The 19,380-nt window shown below is 42.7% G+C and overlaps 1 protein-coding gene across 4 annotated transcripts in view; it reads right to left on the reverse strand.

The window, feature by feature from the left end:
* Nucleotides 1–19,380, reverse strand: part of FLT3 (fms related receptor tyrosine kinase 3) — an 83,025-nt gene that overhangs the window by 43,905 nt on the left and 19,740 nt on the right. For all 4 annotated transcript variants that reach the window (XM_060288189.1, XM_060288190.2, XM_030882610.2 and 1 more), the window contains exons 2-5: nucleotides 14,133–14,254; nucleotides 7,840–8,042; nucleotides 5,085–5,200; nucleotides 1,163–1,292 (exon numbers count right to left, since the gene is read on the reverse strand). In XM_060288189.1, the coding sequence (XP_060144172.1) occupies nucleotides 1,163–1,292; nucleotides 5,085–5,200; nucleotides 7,840–8,042; nucleotides 14,133–14,254 (571 nt within the window). The remainder of the gene's footprint in view (nucleotides 1–1,162; nucleotides 1,293–5,084; nucleotides 5,201–7,839; nucleotides 8,043–14,132; nucleotides 14,255–19,380) is intronic.

Consider the following 19,380-nt stretch of genomic DNA (forward strand, 5'->3'; position numbering starts at 1 on the left):
GAGTTTTTTTTTTTTAATTATAAGACAACAATAACTATGTTTATTTTGGAAAATCCAGAAAAACCCAAAGAAAAGAATATTAAATTGCCCACATTCCTACCACCATGAGATAACAACGGTTACTATTTTGCTGTGTGTAGCTTTCTAATCTTTTCTTTTCTGTGCGCGTGTGACGTATACATCTATAGGTAATCTCTTTTTCTTGTTCGTTTAAAATTTGGGATCCGCTCATATTATTTGGTAACCTGATTTTTCACTTTTTCTCCTTCTCTTTAGTTCCCTTTTTCAATAAAAGTGGTTTGGTAAATTTTAACTGGTTCAAATGGCATGAACCGTTACTTTGTGAGCACTTAGCTATGACGCATGAAAAACAAAAGTGAACATTTATATGGTACTTACTATCTGCCAGGCACTGTTCTATGCGCTTCACATGTACCAGTTCATTTACTCATCAGAGCGATTGTATTAAGGTAAGTACTGCTCCCACCCGCATTCTTCTGATAGGCGGGGAGGGGTTAAGTAACTTGCCCAAGGCCACACAGGTATAAGCAAAGCAGGGTTCAAACCCAGGCACATTCTACATCCCTAAACAATCGTATTAAACTGCTCTTAGAGTAAGCATCATAATCACAGATTAAACATTTATTCACAGGGAATTTCTTACTTATAGGGAATTATACACTGAAAGCTGGACCTTTCTTTTTCCCCAACCAAATGCTCAGGGAGTCCACAAGCGTGTCACTTAAAAGGGCTTTTATTCGTGTCATGTGACATCCAGGGAGGGTCCTACAGGTCAGTGACGTGACAGACGAGGCGCTCCAAAGGGCTCGTCACTAAGGTGTCCCCCACCATCCTCCCTGGGAAGCCCACACCAATCATTCTTTAAAAAGCCAACGTTTCCTGGGCTTCCATGGTGGCGCAGTGGTTGAGAGTCCGCCTGCCGATGCAGGGGACACGGGTTCGTGCCCCGGTCCGGAGCCTGTGCTCCGCAACGGGAGAGGCCACAACAGTGAGAGGCCCGCGTACCGCCAAAAAAAAAAAAAAAAGCCAACGTTTCCTGTTAACAGGGTGATAAATTGTACAGACAGTATGATGTCAACTATATTAGAAAGAGACCGAAAAAGTAAAGTCATAAAAGCAGTTCTCTCTCCACATGTCATACCTGTCACTCTGTGAATCGCAGAACACCCATTCCACGGTTGGTTCTGGAATGCTCTCCGAGATGCAGACCAGGGCATCCTGATTTTCCATTTTTCTAAAGTAAGGTCTCCTTAACGTGTAAAGCAGTGTATCTAAAGCATCATAAATTATTAACGTTTTAATATTAAAAATGTTTCATATTATAAACATTAAAAAAAAAATAACTGTCTTAGCAACCTCCTCAAAAGAAGAATTCTGCACCATGAAGAAAAGTTAACCTTTTGTGCCGTAGCGGTGTCTTCTGCTCCACTCCAAATATATATAATAACATATCCCTCCTCACCAATATATTAAATTCAACTCTGGCTGAAATGCTAACTTTAGCATTTATTCTAATGCTAAATGTCTTTATTTATTCTAATGTCTTTATTTATTCTAATGCTAATGCTAATGTCTTTGGGTATTTCATGAATCCAAAGACAACTAATGTTTAGTGGAGTGAAGCCACGTAAAAACACAAATATCAATATGCATGGGAAAAAGAAAAGTAGAAATAACATAAAGTTTATAACACATACTTATATAGTTTAAGACCCAACTTTCTTAGCATAATTGTATCTAGAACTAGGCAGAAATAGAGTAGGATGGAGGTAGAATTGGAACAGAGTTGAGAGGCTTGGTTCAGCCTCCTGTTCACATTGGACCCTCACACCTCTCCCCTTGCCCCTTCTCCCCCTCCCCCTCCCTTCACATATAAACTCTCTGCTTCTGCTCGGACCCCTTAGGAACAGCAGTTCATGACCTCCCAGAGTCGATCCTCCCATTTTTCAACAAACCTTTTTTTCTTTTCCATGGAAAGTTTCCCATGCTAAATTTCAATCTTCCTCCTTATAATAAATTCTGTTTAAAAATAGTATCTAATACTTTATAGATATGTATATACATAGCAAAGAATATATGACGAGTTAATTTTGAAACATAATAATAAAAACAATACCCGTGGACCCACGCTCAATAACCAGAATAATAACAAATATCTTTGAGTCTACTTTTGTCCTGCTTCTCCTTGTCTCTCAAGCCTAGGTTAACTTTATCCTGAATTTTCTGTTTATCGTTCTCATACTTTTACACATATTTGACCACATAGATGTGTGGCCCTAAACAATATACTGGTTTGTTTTGTTTGTTTTTGAGCTTCAACATACGGCATCACTCAGTATGCAGTCGTTCACAACTTCAGTTTATGTTTTTAAGATTCGTCCATGGTTTTGCATGTAGCTATGCTTAATTCATTTTGCTACCACTACATTGTGTTCCATGGGTGGATATATCACAATCTATTAGTCCATTTTCTTGCAGTGGACAGTTGGGTTGTTTCCTGTATTTTGTATCGCCAACAATGGTGCTATGAACATTTTGGGCATTCCTAGTGAGGCAGGTGTGTTAAGTTTCTTTACAATATACCTAGGAGTACAACTGCTGGTCCATATAGTGTGAGCACTTCTGCTTTACACATAATGACAATTTGTTTTCAACAGTCTCCTGGGTATAAAACGGTATCTCACTGTGGCCCTAATTTGCATGTCTCAGTTATTAATTTAATATGTTTACTGACAATAGTGAAATGCCTACTCATGTCTTTTGTTCATTTTTCTACTGGTTTTTTTCTTATTGATTTATAGAAGTTCTTTACCTATTATGGCTATTCATCCTTTGTTGATTATGTGACTTCCAAACATCTTTTCCCATTTTCTGGTAGTTTTTACTTTCTCTCCCTGTAATTGCTGACCATTGGTCCCAATTTTACCCTCTAGAGCAATTTTTTTTTTCACGTGAAGTTTGTTGCCACATGAAAATCCTTCAAATACTTAAAATCAAATGCGGAGGTCAAGGGATATCATTATCATCGAAGGCATTTTAACTAGTTAGCCCAGGTTTCCTGACTCATGCCAGAAGGGTTTCCTCTACGTTACACTGCAATCAATCTTCTTCTCTCCTCAAAAATATTTCCTTCTCTCTGCTAAACATTCTTAATTCCCTCAGCTGCTCCTAATCAAGGAATTCTAAGATCTTCACTATTCTGGTTGCTCTGTTTTGTCAATATTCACCTGAAAAAACTGTAGAACTGAAAAGAGTAATTTTCCATTAATTTCCTTAACCCAGACATTACATTTTCGTGAACGCTGCCAAGGTTCAGATTTCCTTTTTTAGCAACCATGCCATACTGTTGGTTCATAGTGAACTTGTGGTTCACTAAACCCTTTCCTCTTTTTCATGTTGACTGTTGCCAAGTCTACCCCACCTGATTTTTTTTGAATCCCACCACCCAGCAGCACGTTAAAAACAGTTACAACTAACTTGAATGATTGTTGTGCTATTTTTACATTATAAATCTTAAGTGAAAAGAAGTTACCTTAAATAAAGAGAGCAGATGCCCATTTATTTTATACAAATTCAAGTATAAACACTTGACAAAAAAAAAAGAGAGAGAGAGAGAGAGCAAGAAATCTCTTATTCTCTTCCAACCTAGGATTTACTGTCCCACAGAGGGGGGTCGGGGACTGGGGAGGGGGCAGGGAAAAAGACCAAAATCAAAGAGAAACAAGAGGTGCCTCTTGACTTCTGACCTTCTAGGGCTCTGGTCCTATAAATATCAGAGTAATTGAAAGGCTTTTCAAAACAAATGTTGACCGATTTGGACTTTGCTGGGGTTTTGCCCGACAGGCTGACTTTGGAACCTAACACCCTGTCCCCAGCCCTGGTCAGATGACACTTGGGGGAATCGAAACGGCCACGAGTGCTCTTCTGTTCGCAGCTCTGAGTGCGAGACCCAGTGCGGTGTGGCCCAGAGTGTGGACCTGGCCACGCTCGGCCTCGGGCTGTCGTGCCCATTTCCATACCTCTCAGCAAGCCGTTCACCTGCGATGGTGGGTGCAGAACAGACTCGGCCAAGGGGAGCCGTGGTTCCCCCGAGCCCCGCACCTCTGTGGGCCGGACACACGTGCACCACAGCCTCCGCCTGGCAAGACACACCAAGGCGTAGCCCGGGAGCTTGCTTTAAAATGGATAAAGCCAGAGTTTCTGGAGCACCGCCCTGGCCCCTAAAGGCAGCGGGACCCATGTGAATGCCTCCACCGCTAGTCCCCATTTGTCACGTGGGGTAAAGCAGCCAGTGGGTACAGGGCTGAGTCCACACAACCGCAGGCCTGCGCGTAAGTGGGTGGAAAGAAGGAGAAGCCAGGAGACACGCAGATGGTGGTTCGGCCAACTGCACAGCTGCTTCCCTGGGTGAGAACTTCCACGTTGTTCCTGATGGTTTGCGTAGCGATCTGGTGTTTGTATGAACACAGGAGCCGCCAGGTCCATGTGCTTATTTAAATGGAATTTTTAATTGATTAAAATGAAAACTTCGGTCACGCTGGCCACATTTCAAGTGTTCACCAGCCACATGTGGCCAGTGGCTACCTTACTGGACAGAGCAGACAGACGTTCTCATCGCCTCAGACCGCTCTGTTGGACAGCTCTAAGCTCTTGACATCCTGAGGTGTGTGTGGGTATCCCCATTTTACAGATCAGAACACTGAGGCTCAGAGAGACTACGTGACCTGCCCAAGGCGGTCGTATCAGATCCAGAATAAGAACTCAGGTCTTCTGACTCCATGGTCAAGATGCTTTCCACTTCTTCCCTGTCATCCATCCGTCGCTGAAAGAAACGGGGAGCCAGAAAATAGAGGATGCCCTGGGTTCTGAAGAGCATTCACTCTCACCATCCGTGGGTCACGTCAGGATCTCAACAGGCGATGGGGTGGTGGAAGCGAGTTCAATTAATTCAACTACGTATTGAGGGAAACCTGGCTCATGTGTCTGGGGAAGCCGGTAAGAGCTCTTGGGTCCTAACTGCTCCTTTAGAATATTGAGGGTACCGAGTAGCAAACAGCACTTACTTCTTATACTCACTGTAAACAATACTGTGTAATTGGTGGCTTCACTCTGAATAAAAAGTAGGTATTCTCCAGCCTGGGTTTCTGTCATTTTCAAAATGACCATGGACACAACTCCTCTGAAACACAAGAAAGAGAACTGGTTAATCTGGAAAACGTGTGAAACAAAAACCCTCGCATTTCACACTGAGTCAGAAGGTGGCTGGGCGCCTCTGGTCCACCTCGGTGGAGAACGCAGCTCCCGTCCTGTGCCGGCGCTCAGCCTGGGCCTCGTTTGCTTCACCTTGACCTTTATCCAGTCCCTCCCTTGGGAGTGAGCACCTTCACCTCATGCTGCCCAAGCCCCTCGGAGGGAAAACTCCTACCAAAAACGTATAGACTTGGTGGGACGCCCTCCTTGGCAGTAGTGGACCATTCCTGCCAATGACAAACCATCCTCCACAGGCATGTCTGCCGGCCACCCGGCCACCAGCCTCCGTGCCCCACGTGCAGAACCAGATGACGGTACAAGCAAGACTCACTGACATCAAGAACAGTCCGTTTTGTGCCCCCCTCCCACCCCCTCTAGAGGAAAGAATTCAAGCAAAATCAGACACAAAGCATTTTCCTATGAGGTAGTAATTACACTGATATATCACAAAGGAGAGATGTCTCAATGTGAGTATTTCTAACTTTTCAGATACTTGGTAAAGGTAAATTTGGCTAGGGGCATTCTCTTCAAAGAAACAACTTTGATGTGTGTTTGATATCTGTCCTCCTTAGCGCTTAGAATACTCTCTAGCAGTCTGTTGAGTAGTGTTGGATTTAAATGGACACTTTCTGACCTTTAGATGTTACTGCTCAACACTTGGCACCAGCTGGGAGAGTCTATGCAGAATCTCAGGCCCCGTCCACACCTACTGAATCGAAATCTGCATTTGAACAAGACCCCAGGCGAACCAAGGGCACAGGATATTGGAACAGCCCTGATTTAGAGCTCCAAGCAGCATGGTTCCAGAGTACTGGTGCTTGCATTCATATAGGCAGTAAATTAGTAAGAAATATATGTATTTTCTGCTTATGCAGGTACCCTGGGGATGTGCTCTCTCTCTCTGAACCTTCACTCTCCTGGTATCACGTGAGAACTCTTGGGCATATCATACAAAACTCTAAGACGGTTATCAAAGCTTAGGTGTGCAATCTGTCTGGCTATGAGTCTAAGCCCAGATTTAATTTCAGTAACTCTTTACTATGGAGAAGTTGCTAAAAATGTTTTGGTACTAAGTTAACTAATCCACATAAGACCTATGATTTGGGCTGCCTGTCCTAGAACAAAAAGGCAACCTCTTAGCAGAGTAAAAAGAACCCTACTTTTTTACTTTGCGTTTTTTGGCCTCAATCTAACAAGAACTGTGTGGCATCAGATTTTAATAAGATTACCAGAACGTTTCTTTAAGCCAAAATTCTTAATAGAAGATTGCCTTTGGTTTAACGCCAAGAGAAAAGTAAGCAAAACAGAGAAGTGAGTAACAGGGTCTCAAAAGAGGAAAGGAAAATGAATGTGCTCTAAGATTTAGAACCAAACTTCAGAATTATAGCTACTGTCCTGAAAATTACTTAAACATTGGTTTGACCTTAAAGACACAAATGTGAATACTTGGTACAAGTCAGTCACAGATGTTCTCCCGTGTCTCAGTCAGGTGGCATGGAACCCCCTTTGGGTCATTGAGGGGCCATTTCCTGCATTGCTCCTAGAAAGACAGTGGTTCTTCTATAGCTTCGGGTCACCTGAGCACCCCAAGAATTAGAGAATAAAGCACCTTAGAATTAGTAAGTGGGCATGTCAATGGCCTGTGCCCCTTGCTTCCTGCCCCACCTGGTCTCGGACAGCAGGGGGCAGCAGTCAGCCCAGGGTTAGATACAGGCTTGGTGGTCAATCTACAAACCTTGGCCACGATATCTTTCTGGATGGTGAGACCAACGTTCCCCACATACAGATCAATTTCTTACTAAAATGCTTTGTGGATATCACATATCATTGCAATTCTGCTCATCACACTGTGAAACAAACTAGGTAAAGCCAAGGGTTCTTCCCCAAGGATTTCCCAGAAAGAAGCTTCTCACCGCTTTAACTAGAAAGCTCCTTGCTACTTTAACCAGAACGGAATGAAAACTTCCTAAGTTTTTACCTTCAAGACAAAATCCAGTTTAAAAAACAAGCCCATCTTTAAAATCCCAAATACTCTTCACTATTTGTTTTACATTTTGCCAGTCATCACTGCTTTCTTAGGCCCTAAATATACCTATACATCTGTATATAAGTTTTTAAATGAATAGACTTTATTTTTTAGAGCAATTTTAGGTTTATGGAAAAATTAAGGAGAAAAAAAAATTAAGCAGAAAGTACAGAGAGATCCTGCATACACCCTCGCCCCACTCCCACTCCTCACACACAGCTTTTCTATTAGTAACATCTTGCATAGGTGTGGTGTATTCGTTACAACTGATGAACCAATACTGGTATTAACTAAAGTCCCCAGTTTACACTGGGGTTCACCTTTTGTGTCGTTTGTCCTATGGGTTTTGACCGCTGCAAAAGGTCATGTATCCATGCCTTAGCTATTTTTTAGTTTATTTTCTTTCACTGGAAATAAGAGTTACAGTGAACATGTACAGAGATTGGAAAAGAAACTCTAAATGAAGCAAGAAGGTCTCTGTATGGCAAGAAACTATTCCTCCAAAAATCCTGACGGTTGCACATTGCCCCGCCCCTGCTTACCTGTTTTGTAAATCAAAGTGTGGCTGGCAATTCAGGGAGCTGTGTTTAAAGACCCAGAGACAGGAAATGTTCCCCGGGGTGGTGACCAGCACTTGCAGTGTGACGGATGCGGTCACGTCCACCTCCACGGTGGCCGCTTCGTAGACTGCCTCTGTGCTCTCGGGCCTCAAGGCACAGTCCAGGTCTTCCCGGGATTCTGATGCCTATGTCATAGACAAAATGATGCGAATTCACTACAAGTGCACGTTCAATGCATCTTCTTCTTAGCTGGAACCTTTATCAAATAAACACATGTTGACCTATGACACACAACAGCCAAGCACATCATAACCCACTGAGGATCATCATGTCTGACCAAAATGCCTATAAATTACAAGTCTCTAAAGAAAAGACAGATAATTGTAGGCTGCATTTCGAAAATGTTTTATAGACTGTTATGGGTTGAACTGTGTTCCCCCCAAATTCTTTTTTTTTTTTTTGGCTGTGCCATGTGGCATGTGGGATCTTAGTTCCCTGACCAGGAATCGAACCCGTGCCCCCTGCAGTGGAAGCTCGGAGTCCTAACCACTGGACCACCAGGGAAGTCCCCCAAATTCATATGTTGAAGTCCTAACCCCCAGTACCCCAGAATGTGACCTTATTCAGAACCGGGCCTTTACAGAGGTGATCCCGTCAAAATGAGGCCATTAGGGTGGGTTCTAATCTTATGACTGATGTCCTTATAAGAAGAGGAAATTTGGAGAAGACAAGCACACGGGGAGAACGCCCTGTGAACACAAAGATGGCCATACAAGCCAAGGAGAGAGGCCTGGGACAGATCCTTCCTTCACAGCCTCAGAAGGAACCAAGCCTGACGACATCTAGATTTTAGCCTCCAGAACTATGAAACAATAAATTTCCGTGGTTTAACTCACCCAGTCTGAGACTTTGTTATGGCAGCCCTCACAATCACAAACTAATATACAGATAATAATCATAAAATTAAAGCACATAGGTATAGGGAACTCCTTGGTGTCCAGTGGTTAGGAGTCCGTGTTTTCACTGCTGGGGGCCCAGGTTCGATCCCTGGTCAGGGAACTAAGATTCCACAAGCCGCGTGGCTCGGCCAAAGAAAAACAAAAACAAAAAAGGAATACATAGGTATATGTTTTTGTGATTACTGGTATGCAGATAAGCATCTACATAGTAATAGTAAATTAGTATCTGTGTTAGAGGGAACTTAAAAACTAAAATATTGGGTTGGCCAAAAAGTTCGTTCAGGTTTTTCCGTAAGATGTTACAGAAAACCCAAACACGCTTTGTGGCCAACCCAGTATGTTCTGGGCAGACATCCCCATAGGCTCATTGCCACCATCACACCCCTTGCCTGCTTTAAATAACTGAGATATATTGAGAGGACAGTGTGCTAGCAGCTTCTGCTGCTGGACCGCTCACCTCCTACCCCCCGACACATAGTGTAGCCCTCACACGTGTGTACGCACACACACACACACACACACACACACACACACACACAAGCTTCTGCAGGTGAAGAGCAGGGTAGGGTAGCTCTTCTGCTACTGACCATAAGCCATATTTCTGATTTTATTTGTTCATTTCTTCAGTTAGTATCTGGTGAGTTATTTAGTCAATATCTGATATGAGCTAGACCACCTGCTGGGTGCAATGGGGCTAGGGGAAAAAAGACACTGACCTTGTCCTTGAGTTTTGACTCTAATAGGAAGAAATAACTAAAAGTGAAATATGATGTGCCCCATAAACAGATACCGACTACTCTGAAAGGTGCATTTAAGTGCTCTGGACCTTCTGAGGAGAGAGAGGTGACTTCCAGGCTGGGATAGAGGGGGTGAGAATGCTTCACTGGAGTACAGCAATTGAGCTGAATCTTAAAAGAGGGACATAAAGTAAAATCAAACAGGGACTTCCCTGGTGGCGCAGTGGTTAAGAATCCACCTGCCAATGCAGGGGACACGGGTTCGAGCCCTGGTCCGGGAAGATCCCACATGCCGCGGAGCAACTAAGCCCGTGCGCCACAATTACTGAGCCTGCGCTCTAGAGCCCTCGAGCCACAACTACTGAGCCCACGTGCTGCAAGTACTGAAGCCCATGCACTCTAGGGCCCGTGCTCCACAACAAGAGAAGCCACCACAATGAGAAGCCTGTGCACCGTAATGAAGAGTAGCCCCTGCTCGCTGCAACTAGAGAAAGCCCGAGCGCAGCAATGAAGACCTAATACAGCCACAAATAAATAGTTTTTTAAAAATTGAGTTATTAGGGCTTCCCTGGTGGCGCAGTGGTTGAGACTCCGCCTGCCGATGCTAGGGGACACGGGTTCGTGCCCCGGGCCGGGAGGATCCCACATGCCGCGGAGCGGTTGGGCCCGTGGCCATGGCCGCTGAGCCTGTGCATCCGGAGCCTGTGCTCCACAACGGGAGAGGCCACAACAGTGAGAGGTCCGCGTACAGCAAAAAAAAAAAAAAAAAAAAAAAATTGAGTTATTAAAAAAAAAGTAAAAACAAACAAAACCCTGACATGCTAGGAGAAAATATTTGCAATGCATATTACAGATAAAGGAAATAAAGGGCTAATATCCCTAATATGTAAATAATTTTTTAGGGAATTCCCTGGCAGTCCAGTGCTAGGACTCCACATTCTCACTGCCCAGGACCCAGGTTCAATCCCTATTCAGGGAACTAAGATCCTGCAATCCTCACAACGCGGGTCAAAAAAAGGAAAAAATAAAATTTTTTTTAACATTGAGGGACACAGGAGCCAAAAGACAGAAAGTGGGGAAAATGGGAGAAAATGTAGAAAAATGGGAGAAAGAGGGACTTCCCTGATGGTCCAGTGGATAAGACTCCACGCTCCCAATGCAGGGGGCCGGGGTTTGATCCCTGGTCGGAAAACTAGACTCCACATGCCACAACTAAGAAGTCCGCATGCCGCAACTAAAGATCCTGCATGCTGCAATGAAGATCCCCCATGCTGCAACTAAGACCTGGTGCCGAAATAAATAAATAAACAATAAGGGGGAAAAGAAAAAAGAAAAAATGGGAAAAAGAAATGAATAGACAATTCACAAAAAAGCTATAAAGAATGGCCCTTGAACATATGAGAAAATGTTCAAGCTCACTCAGGATCAGAAAAACTCAAAACAACACTGAGATATCCCTTATCTATCAGACTGGCACAAATTTTAAAGTATTGGCACAAATTTTAAAGTATGACAACCCATTTTGTCAGGGAGGCTGTGAGGAAACAGCTACTCTCACACATTGCTGGGGGAATGCAAACAGGTGCAACCCTTCTGCAGGGGAACTGGAATTCGGCAACACCTGACTGAACTGCACTTCACCCTCTGAGCCAGCAATCCCATTTTGAGGGCTATATCTCCAGCAATTAATTGCACCATCATTTACAGTTGTAAAATACTAGAAACCGCCAAAATGCTCATACACAGGAGATTGATTGAATAAACTACGGCCCATCCACACAATGGAGGACATAAAGAAGGATGAGGACAAACTCCATGAACTGATATGCAGTGATTTCCTGGATAGACTGTTAAGTGAAGAAAGCTAAGGGCAAAAAGTATCTACTTTCAAGTATGCTACCCCTCGTGTAAGAAGGAAGGAGATTAAGAAAATACACATGTATCTGCTCATTTGTGCACAAGAAACACAGGAATCATACAAAAATTCTAAAGGAACTGGTGAAGTTCAGGAGGTAGGTGGAAAAAGGATGGAAAGTTGGTAGTAGGCATGAAGAAGGCATGATACTTCTCTGAGTATATCTTTTTTTTTAAAATTTATTTAATTATTTACTTTTGGCTGCGTGTGGGTTTTCTCTAGTTGCGGCGAGTGGGGGCTACTCTTTTTTGTGGTGCACGGGCTTCTCATTGCGGTGGCTTCTCTTGTTGCAGAGCACAGGCTCTCGGCGAGCGGGCTTCAGTAGTTGTAGTTCGCGGGCTCTAGAGCACAGGCTCAGCAGTTGTGGCACACGGGCTTAGTTGCTTCCAGGCATGTGGGATCTTCCCGGACCAGGGCTCGAACCCGTGTCCCCTGCATTGGCAGGCGGATTCTTAACCACTGTGCCACCAGGGAAGCCCTGAGTATATCTTTTAGTACATAGCTTTAGCTTTCAGGACCATAGTCACGTTGCACATACTCAAAAAAGTAAATCATTAAAGCCAACCAGGATATAGGGGGAACTCAAAATGGAATACAAACCAAGTGAAGTTAATTGTATCACAAATAACTAACATAACCAGAGTGAAGGTGGTGGGAAAGAAAAGAACGAACATAAATAACTTCGGAAAATAATGCTTTGGACACTATAAGGTCAAAGACAAAAAGAACTGCACACAAACACTGTATTCTGGTGTTGTATAACAAATACTGTTGTCTGATGTTGTTTAAGAATTACTAGGTCTTAATACAACCCTGAATATTGCATAAGAATATAATTTATACGACATAAAACACAATGCAGCACTTAATACTAGGAACTGAGATCAATCATCATTAATTTTTTTTTAAAAAAGCTTGTGTTTTATAAGAAAACACTTAAATGTGTGCAGCTATTTTCTCACATTGAAAAAACACTTACAGGGACTTCCCTGGTGGTCCAGTGGTTAAGAATCCGCCTTCCAATGCAGGGGACGCGGGTTCGATCCCTGGTCGGGGAACTAAGATCCCACATGCCACGGGGCAACTAAGCCTGTGCGCTCTGGAGCCCCCATGCCACAACTAGAGAGAAGCCCATGCATCACAACGAAGAGCCCGTGGGCCACACCGAAAGATACTGCGTGTCGCAACTAAGACCCGATGCAGCCAAATAAATAAATAAATACTAAATAAAAGACACTAAGACTTTAGATTGTCATAGCAAATAATATTAAATTTTTTCTTGTCTGCACAAAAATACTATGTATGCAAAATGCCTTAATTATTAATAAGTCAATGTGTTATGACACCAATATGTGTTAAAAAGTTAAACCAACCATGTTTCTGGCATAAAAAAGAATCATGTATTAAATCAGGAGTTTTAGGGTAATTCTCTGGCGGTCCAGGGAACTGAACTCTGCCCTTTCACTGCCAAGGGCTTGGGTTTGATCCCTGGTCCAGGAACTAAGATCCCGCAAGCCAAGTGGCACGGCCAAAAAAAAAAAAAATCAGGAGTTTTACATGCATGTAGAAGGTTGTTATTGACACCTATTTCACACTGCTTAAAATTTGAGAATATTTTTAATATCTCTGATTTTGGGAGGGAAGTGGGGGGTCCAGGGCATCATGGCATGTGTCTATGTATTATACTTACGTTAAAGAAAACAGAGTGACTATATATCTGTATGAATCCTTAACTGGATAAAAGCCATAGAAGTGGCTAATTTATGTTCACTTTTTATTGTATATAGACTTTTAATATTTTCACTTCTCAGTTATTTAAGCTTCCTTCATTTGAGTAAATAGCTAGGGTGCGATAGATGAATAGCATGAAGAAGAGTAACGACAAACAAGGTCGGAACTTGGAGTCAGAGCCAGATTATGGAGCGACGTGCATGTCACTTGAAGCCGTGGGAAGACCAAGCCGGGCTGTAATGGATGTAGCCCTGCTTCAGGAAGACCCATGTGGCAGCCCTACGTGAGCTGAACTGTAGAAGGAAGAAGCCACTTATGATATTATTGTGACTATGAGGGCTGGAATTAGGGAAGTGGCAGGAGGACTAGGGAATATGAGGTGGTTACAGGAGAACTAGGAAAGAAAGGAAATTGACAAGACTTGGTAACTGACTGAATGTGAGGGCAAGGGAGAGGAAGCAGTCCAAAACGAGGCTGAGCTTTCAAGCCTAGGAACTAGACAGGGCCATAAACAGAAATCCATTAAAACAAGAAGATGCTTGGGGAAATAGAAATGAAATAAATTATACAGGTGTGTCTCAATGAGCAAATGGAAAAATCTACTTACCTAAATCCAGGAGACAGTTGGAAATTAGGGATTCAGGCTTGAGAGAGAAACCTGGCTTCTTTTTAAGGAGAAAGGGCAATTCCTGTTTCTTACTCATTCTAGTATCACTGTCCTTCCTGAATCTAAACCCGAAGAGAACAAGGCTCTTGATGGAATGGAGTGCCAGGTAGCAATGAGTAGAGACGCTCATCTGTAGCAGATATGAGTACATAGTATACTTAAATACGCAAAAAAGAAAAGCCCATAAGCCATGGCAGGTGTCAATAGCTTACAAAGTATGGTCTCTAGAGAAAATAGCTAAAGTTGTCATTTTAATATTACTTTACCAAGGGATTCGATGATGATGTCCCCACTGATGAATCATTGTTTCTATGGTTGATTAAAACGCACTTGATCACAGGCAGATCTTGATTTCTGATAGTCTCAAATATCATTGAGGAAAAAACAACTGTAAAACAAAATAAAGACGATGATGTTGATCCATGCACACCTTAAAAAGAAAATACGTGTTTGTCTTACAACAAAACAAAATGTAATCAAGGGAGGGACTTCCCTGGTGGCGCAGTTGTTAAGAATCCGCCTGCCAAGGCAGGGGACACGGGTTCGAGCCCTGATCTGGGAAGATTCCACACGCCGCGGAGCAGCAGCTAAGCTCGTGCGCCACAACTACTGAGCCTGCGCTCTAGAGCCCGTGAGCCCCAACTATTGAGTCCACGTGCCACAACTACTGAAGCCCACGCACCTAGAGCCCGTGCTCCGCACCAAGAGAAGCCACCACAATGAGAAGCCCGCGCACCGCAACAAAGAGTAGCCCCCGCTCGCCACAACTAGAGAAAGCCCGCGGGCAGCAGCAATGAAGACCCAACGCGGCCAAAAATAAAAATAAATATTTTTTTTAAAAAAATGTAATCAAGGGAAAGTGGCCAACAGGAAAGTGTGTAGGAAATATAATTTCATAAAAGGTAAGTCTTACTATCAATCAGGAGTGGAGGTCCTTAGAGCAGTGTTTTCCAAGGGAACTTTCTGCATGATGGAAATATTCCTTAGTGCTGTTCAATAGGGTCGTCCTTAGCTGCATTTAGCATTAAGCATTTGAAGTGAGGCTAGTGCAGCTGAGGAACTGATTATTTGTATACCAGCCATTTTTTTCTTCTTTATGGTTTCCTGGTGCATATAAACATTATGTTTACACTATATTGTAGTCTGGTAAGTGTGTAATAGCATTATACCTAAGAAAACAATGTACGTACCTTAATCAAAAAATACACTCTTAAAAAAAAATACACTCTTGCTAAAAAATGCTAACCATCATCTGAGCCTTCAGTGAATTGTAGTAGTCACATCAAAGATCACTGATCACAGACCACCGTATCAAATATAATAATTATTGAATAATTGAAATATTGTGAGAATTACCAATATGTGACACAGAGACACAAAGTAAGCAAATACTTTTGGAAAAATGGCGCCGACAGACTCACTCGAGGCAGGGTTTTCACAACACTTCAGTTTATAAAAAATGCAATATCTGTGAAGCACAATATAGCGAAATGCAGTAAAACAAGGTGTGCCTATTATCAGCAGTTCATTCCCTTTAATTGCTGGGGAGTAGTCTATTATATAGATACAACACAACATTTCAATTCATCCACCTGTTGATAGAATTTGGATTGTTTCTACTTTGGGTATCTTACAAATAAAGTTGCTATGAACATTGGTATAAAAGTCGTGGTTTGGATGTATGAGTTCAGATTCCTTGAATAAATACCAAGGAGGAGCATACCTCACTCCTGTGGGAGGTGTCTGTGTCACTTTTTAAGTAAGTACCAACTGTTCTCCAAAGAGGGTGTATCACTTTATATTCCTATTGGAGTGTATGAGAATTAGCTGTACCATGTCCTCACCAACGCTTGGTAGGATGAGAATTTTTAATTTTAGCCATTCCAAGAGGCATATTATGTCTCATCATGGTTTTAATTTGCATTTGCAACCTTTCAGATGCTTGTATGACATCCTATATATTCTTTGGTAGTATGTCTGTTGCATCTTTTGCCTTTTAAAATTGGGTCGTTTATCTTCTTATTATTGAGTTTTGAGAGGCGCCCCCCCCAGTTTTATTGAGATATTGTTGATATATAACACTGTATTAGTTTCAGGTGTACAACATCACAATTAGATATATGTATTTATTGTAATACGAGTACCACGATAAGTTCAGTTAACATCCATCAGCTCACGCAGTTACTAAAGTTTTTTTTCCTGTGATGAAAACTTTGAAGATCTACTCTCGAGATGTGGATGGACCTAGAGTCTGTCATATAGAGTGAAGTAAGCCAGAAAGAGAAAAACAAATATCATATATTAATGCATATATGTGGAATCTAGAAAAACGGTACAGATGAACCTATTTGCGGGGCAGGAATAGAGACGTAGATGTAGAGAACGGACATGTGGACACAGTGGGCAAGGGGAGGGTGGGATGAATTGGGAGATTAGGAGTGACATAAATACACTACCATTTGTAAAATAGATAGCTAGCAGGAACATGCTATAAAGCACAGGAAGATTAGGTCGGTGCTCAGTGACGACCTAGATGGGGGGTATGGGGGGAGGGTGGGAGGGAGGTCCAAGAGGGAGGGGATATATGTATACATAGAGCTGATTCACTTCATTGTACAGCAGAAACTAACACAACATTGTAAAGCAGTTATACTCCAATAAAAAAATAAATAAACAAATAAATAATTAAATAAAGGTCTCTCAGCAACTTTCAAATATATAATAGAGTCCAGGTAGCCCCCACTTTTTGAAAGTTCACTTTACGCCACTTCACTTTTACAAAAGACCTGCATTAGCACCTGTTTTCACTAACTGAAAGAAATCTGAAGAGGATTTTTGCTTTTATGAAAAAAGGTGAAAAGCAAAAATAGCATCAGAGTTTGTTCGGTAGCGAGCTCTCATAGGGGTGGCTTGAACCCCAAGCAAGGAGAGTGGAACTGCCAAGCTCTTTCCCCAGAAACTACGCTCAGCATCTCACCATCAAGCCATCATAGCTTTGTACTGTGTCTGTGAGCATCTGTGCTTTATCTCCATTTATTCTGCGTATCTGTTTGCAAGATGTGTCCCTAAGTTAATAGCTTCTTCACTTTACACAATCTGAGCTTGCAAAAGGTTTCACAGGAATGCTCTATTTTCAGATAGTGGGGACACCTGTATTGGTAACTATAGTCACCATCTTGGACATCACATCCCCAGAACTTATTTATGTTATAACTGGAAGTCTGTACCTCCTGACCACCTTCACTCATTTCTCCCACTCCCTACCCCCACCTCTGGCAAACACCAGTCTCTTCTCTGTTTCTGAGTTTGGTTTTTTTTTTTTTTTTTCAGATTCCACATATAAGTGAGATTATACAGAATTTGCCTGACTTATTTCCCTCAACATAATGCCCTGAAAGGGCATTCATGTTGTCACAAATGGCAGGATTTATTTCTTTTTTATGGTTGAATAATATTGTATATATACAGTTGACCCTTGGACAACGTGGGTTTGAACTACACAGGTCCACTTACACATGGATTTTGTTCAATAAATATTTGGAAAAATTTTGGGAGATTTGTGACAATTTGAAAAACCTCGCAGACGAACTGCATAGCCTAAAAATACTGAAAAATAAGAAAAAGTTAGGTATGTCATGAATGCATAAAATATATGGGGGCTCATTGGGAATCGGGCACACCAACTTGGGTTCAGCAACAGATCTATGATCAGGACTGCCCGTACCTGTAAAGCTGCTAACTAGCCTTGAAGGGAAAAGATAAACACAAGCTGTCTTTTGGTTGTACAAGGAGGTCTGGACAATGAGTAACTTTTTCTGGATTGGTTTCATCGATGCGTTGCCCCTGAAGACAAAAAGTACCTTGCCCGTAAGGGACAGCCTTGGGTTCTTTTGATACTGGGCAACGCCCCTAGCTACCCAGAGCCCCATGAGTTCAACACTGAAGGCGCTGAAGTAGTCTACTTGCCCCCAAATATCTAATTCAGCCTCTAGACTGGGGGGGTCATAAGGACCCTTAAGGCTCATTACACACAGCACTCGATGGAAAGGATCGTCAACGCTATGGAAGAGAACACCAACAGAGAGAACATCATGAAAGTCTGGAAAGATTGCACCACTGAAAATGCCATCATTGTTAGAGAAAAAGCCGTGAAAGCCATCAAGCCTGAAACAATAAATTCCTGCTAGAGAAAACTGTGTCTAGATGTTGTGTGTCTGACTTTACAACAGAGCCAACCGAGGAAATCATGAAAGAGATGTGGACATGGCAAAAGAGGTGGGAGGTGAAGGGTTTTAAGATATGGATCTTGGAGAAAGTCAAGAGCTAATAGGCACCATGCCCGAGGAATTCCCAGAAGAGGATCTGATGGAGACGAGCACTTCCAACCAGAGCCGCACAATGAGGTAGAAGACACAGAAGAAGCAGTGACAGAAACCAAACTGACACGGAACAATCTGGCAGGAGAGTTCCAGTTATTCAACACTGCTTTTGACTTCTTTTATGACATGGATCCTTCTATGATACAAGCACTGAAACTAAAGCAAATGGTGGAAGAAGGGTTGGCACCATATAGAAACATTTTTAGAGACAAGAAGCAAAAATGTCAGAGATAAATTACGATGTATTTCTGTAAAATTACACCAAGGGTGCCTACCTCTCCTGCCTCTACCTCTCCCGGCTCTGCTACTCCTGAGACAGCAAGACCAACCTCTCGTCCTCTCTCTCCTCCTCAGCCTACTCAACGTGAAGACGACAAGGATGAAGACCTTTATGATGATCTGCTTCTACTTAACAAAGAGTAAATCATCATCGTGTCCTACAGTTAATAAACTTATCTCCTGTGTATGTGTGTATCTTCGTGTGAAAATCTAACTGTATGAGATGTTTTTGTGTCACCATCATCATCATCACCTACGTATTCATCATGTAGACCAGTGGTCCCCAACCTTTTTGGCACTAGGGACCAGTTTCGTGGAAGACAATTTCGTGGAAGACATGGACCACGGGCAGGGAGGGGGAGGGATGGTTTAGGGATAATTTGAGCACATTACATTTATTGTACATTACATTGCAATATATAATGAAATAATTATACAATTCATCATAATGCAGAATGAGTGGGAGCCCTGAGCTTGTTTTCACTTGCCATTCATTGATAGGGTTTTGATATGAGTCTGCAAGCAATTGTTTATTATGGTCTCTGTGCAGTCAAACCTCTCTGCTAACGGGAATCTGTATCCGCAGCAGCTCCCCAGCGCTAGCATCACCGCCTCAGCTCCACCTCAGATCATCAGGCATTAGATTCTCAGAAGGAGCGAGCAACCTAGATTCCTCGCAGGCACAGTTCACAGTAGGGTTTGGGTTGCCGCTCCTACGATAATCTAATGCTGCTGCCTATTTGACAGGAGGTGGAGCTCAGGCAGTAATGCGAGCTATGGGGAGCGGCTGTAAATACAGATGAAGCTTCGCTCCCTTGCCCGCCACTCACTTCCTCTGTGCAGCCCAGGGTTGAGG

Source organism: Globicephala melas, chromosome 18 (assembly GCF_963455315.2).
Source record: "Globicephala melas chromosome 18, mGloMel1.2, whole genome shotgun sequence".
In the NCBI taxonomy this organism is placed as follows: domain Eukaryota; kingdom Metazoa; phylum Chordata; class Mammalia; order Artiodactyla; family Delphinidae; genus Globicephala; species Globicephala melas.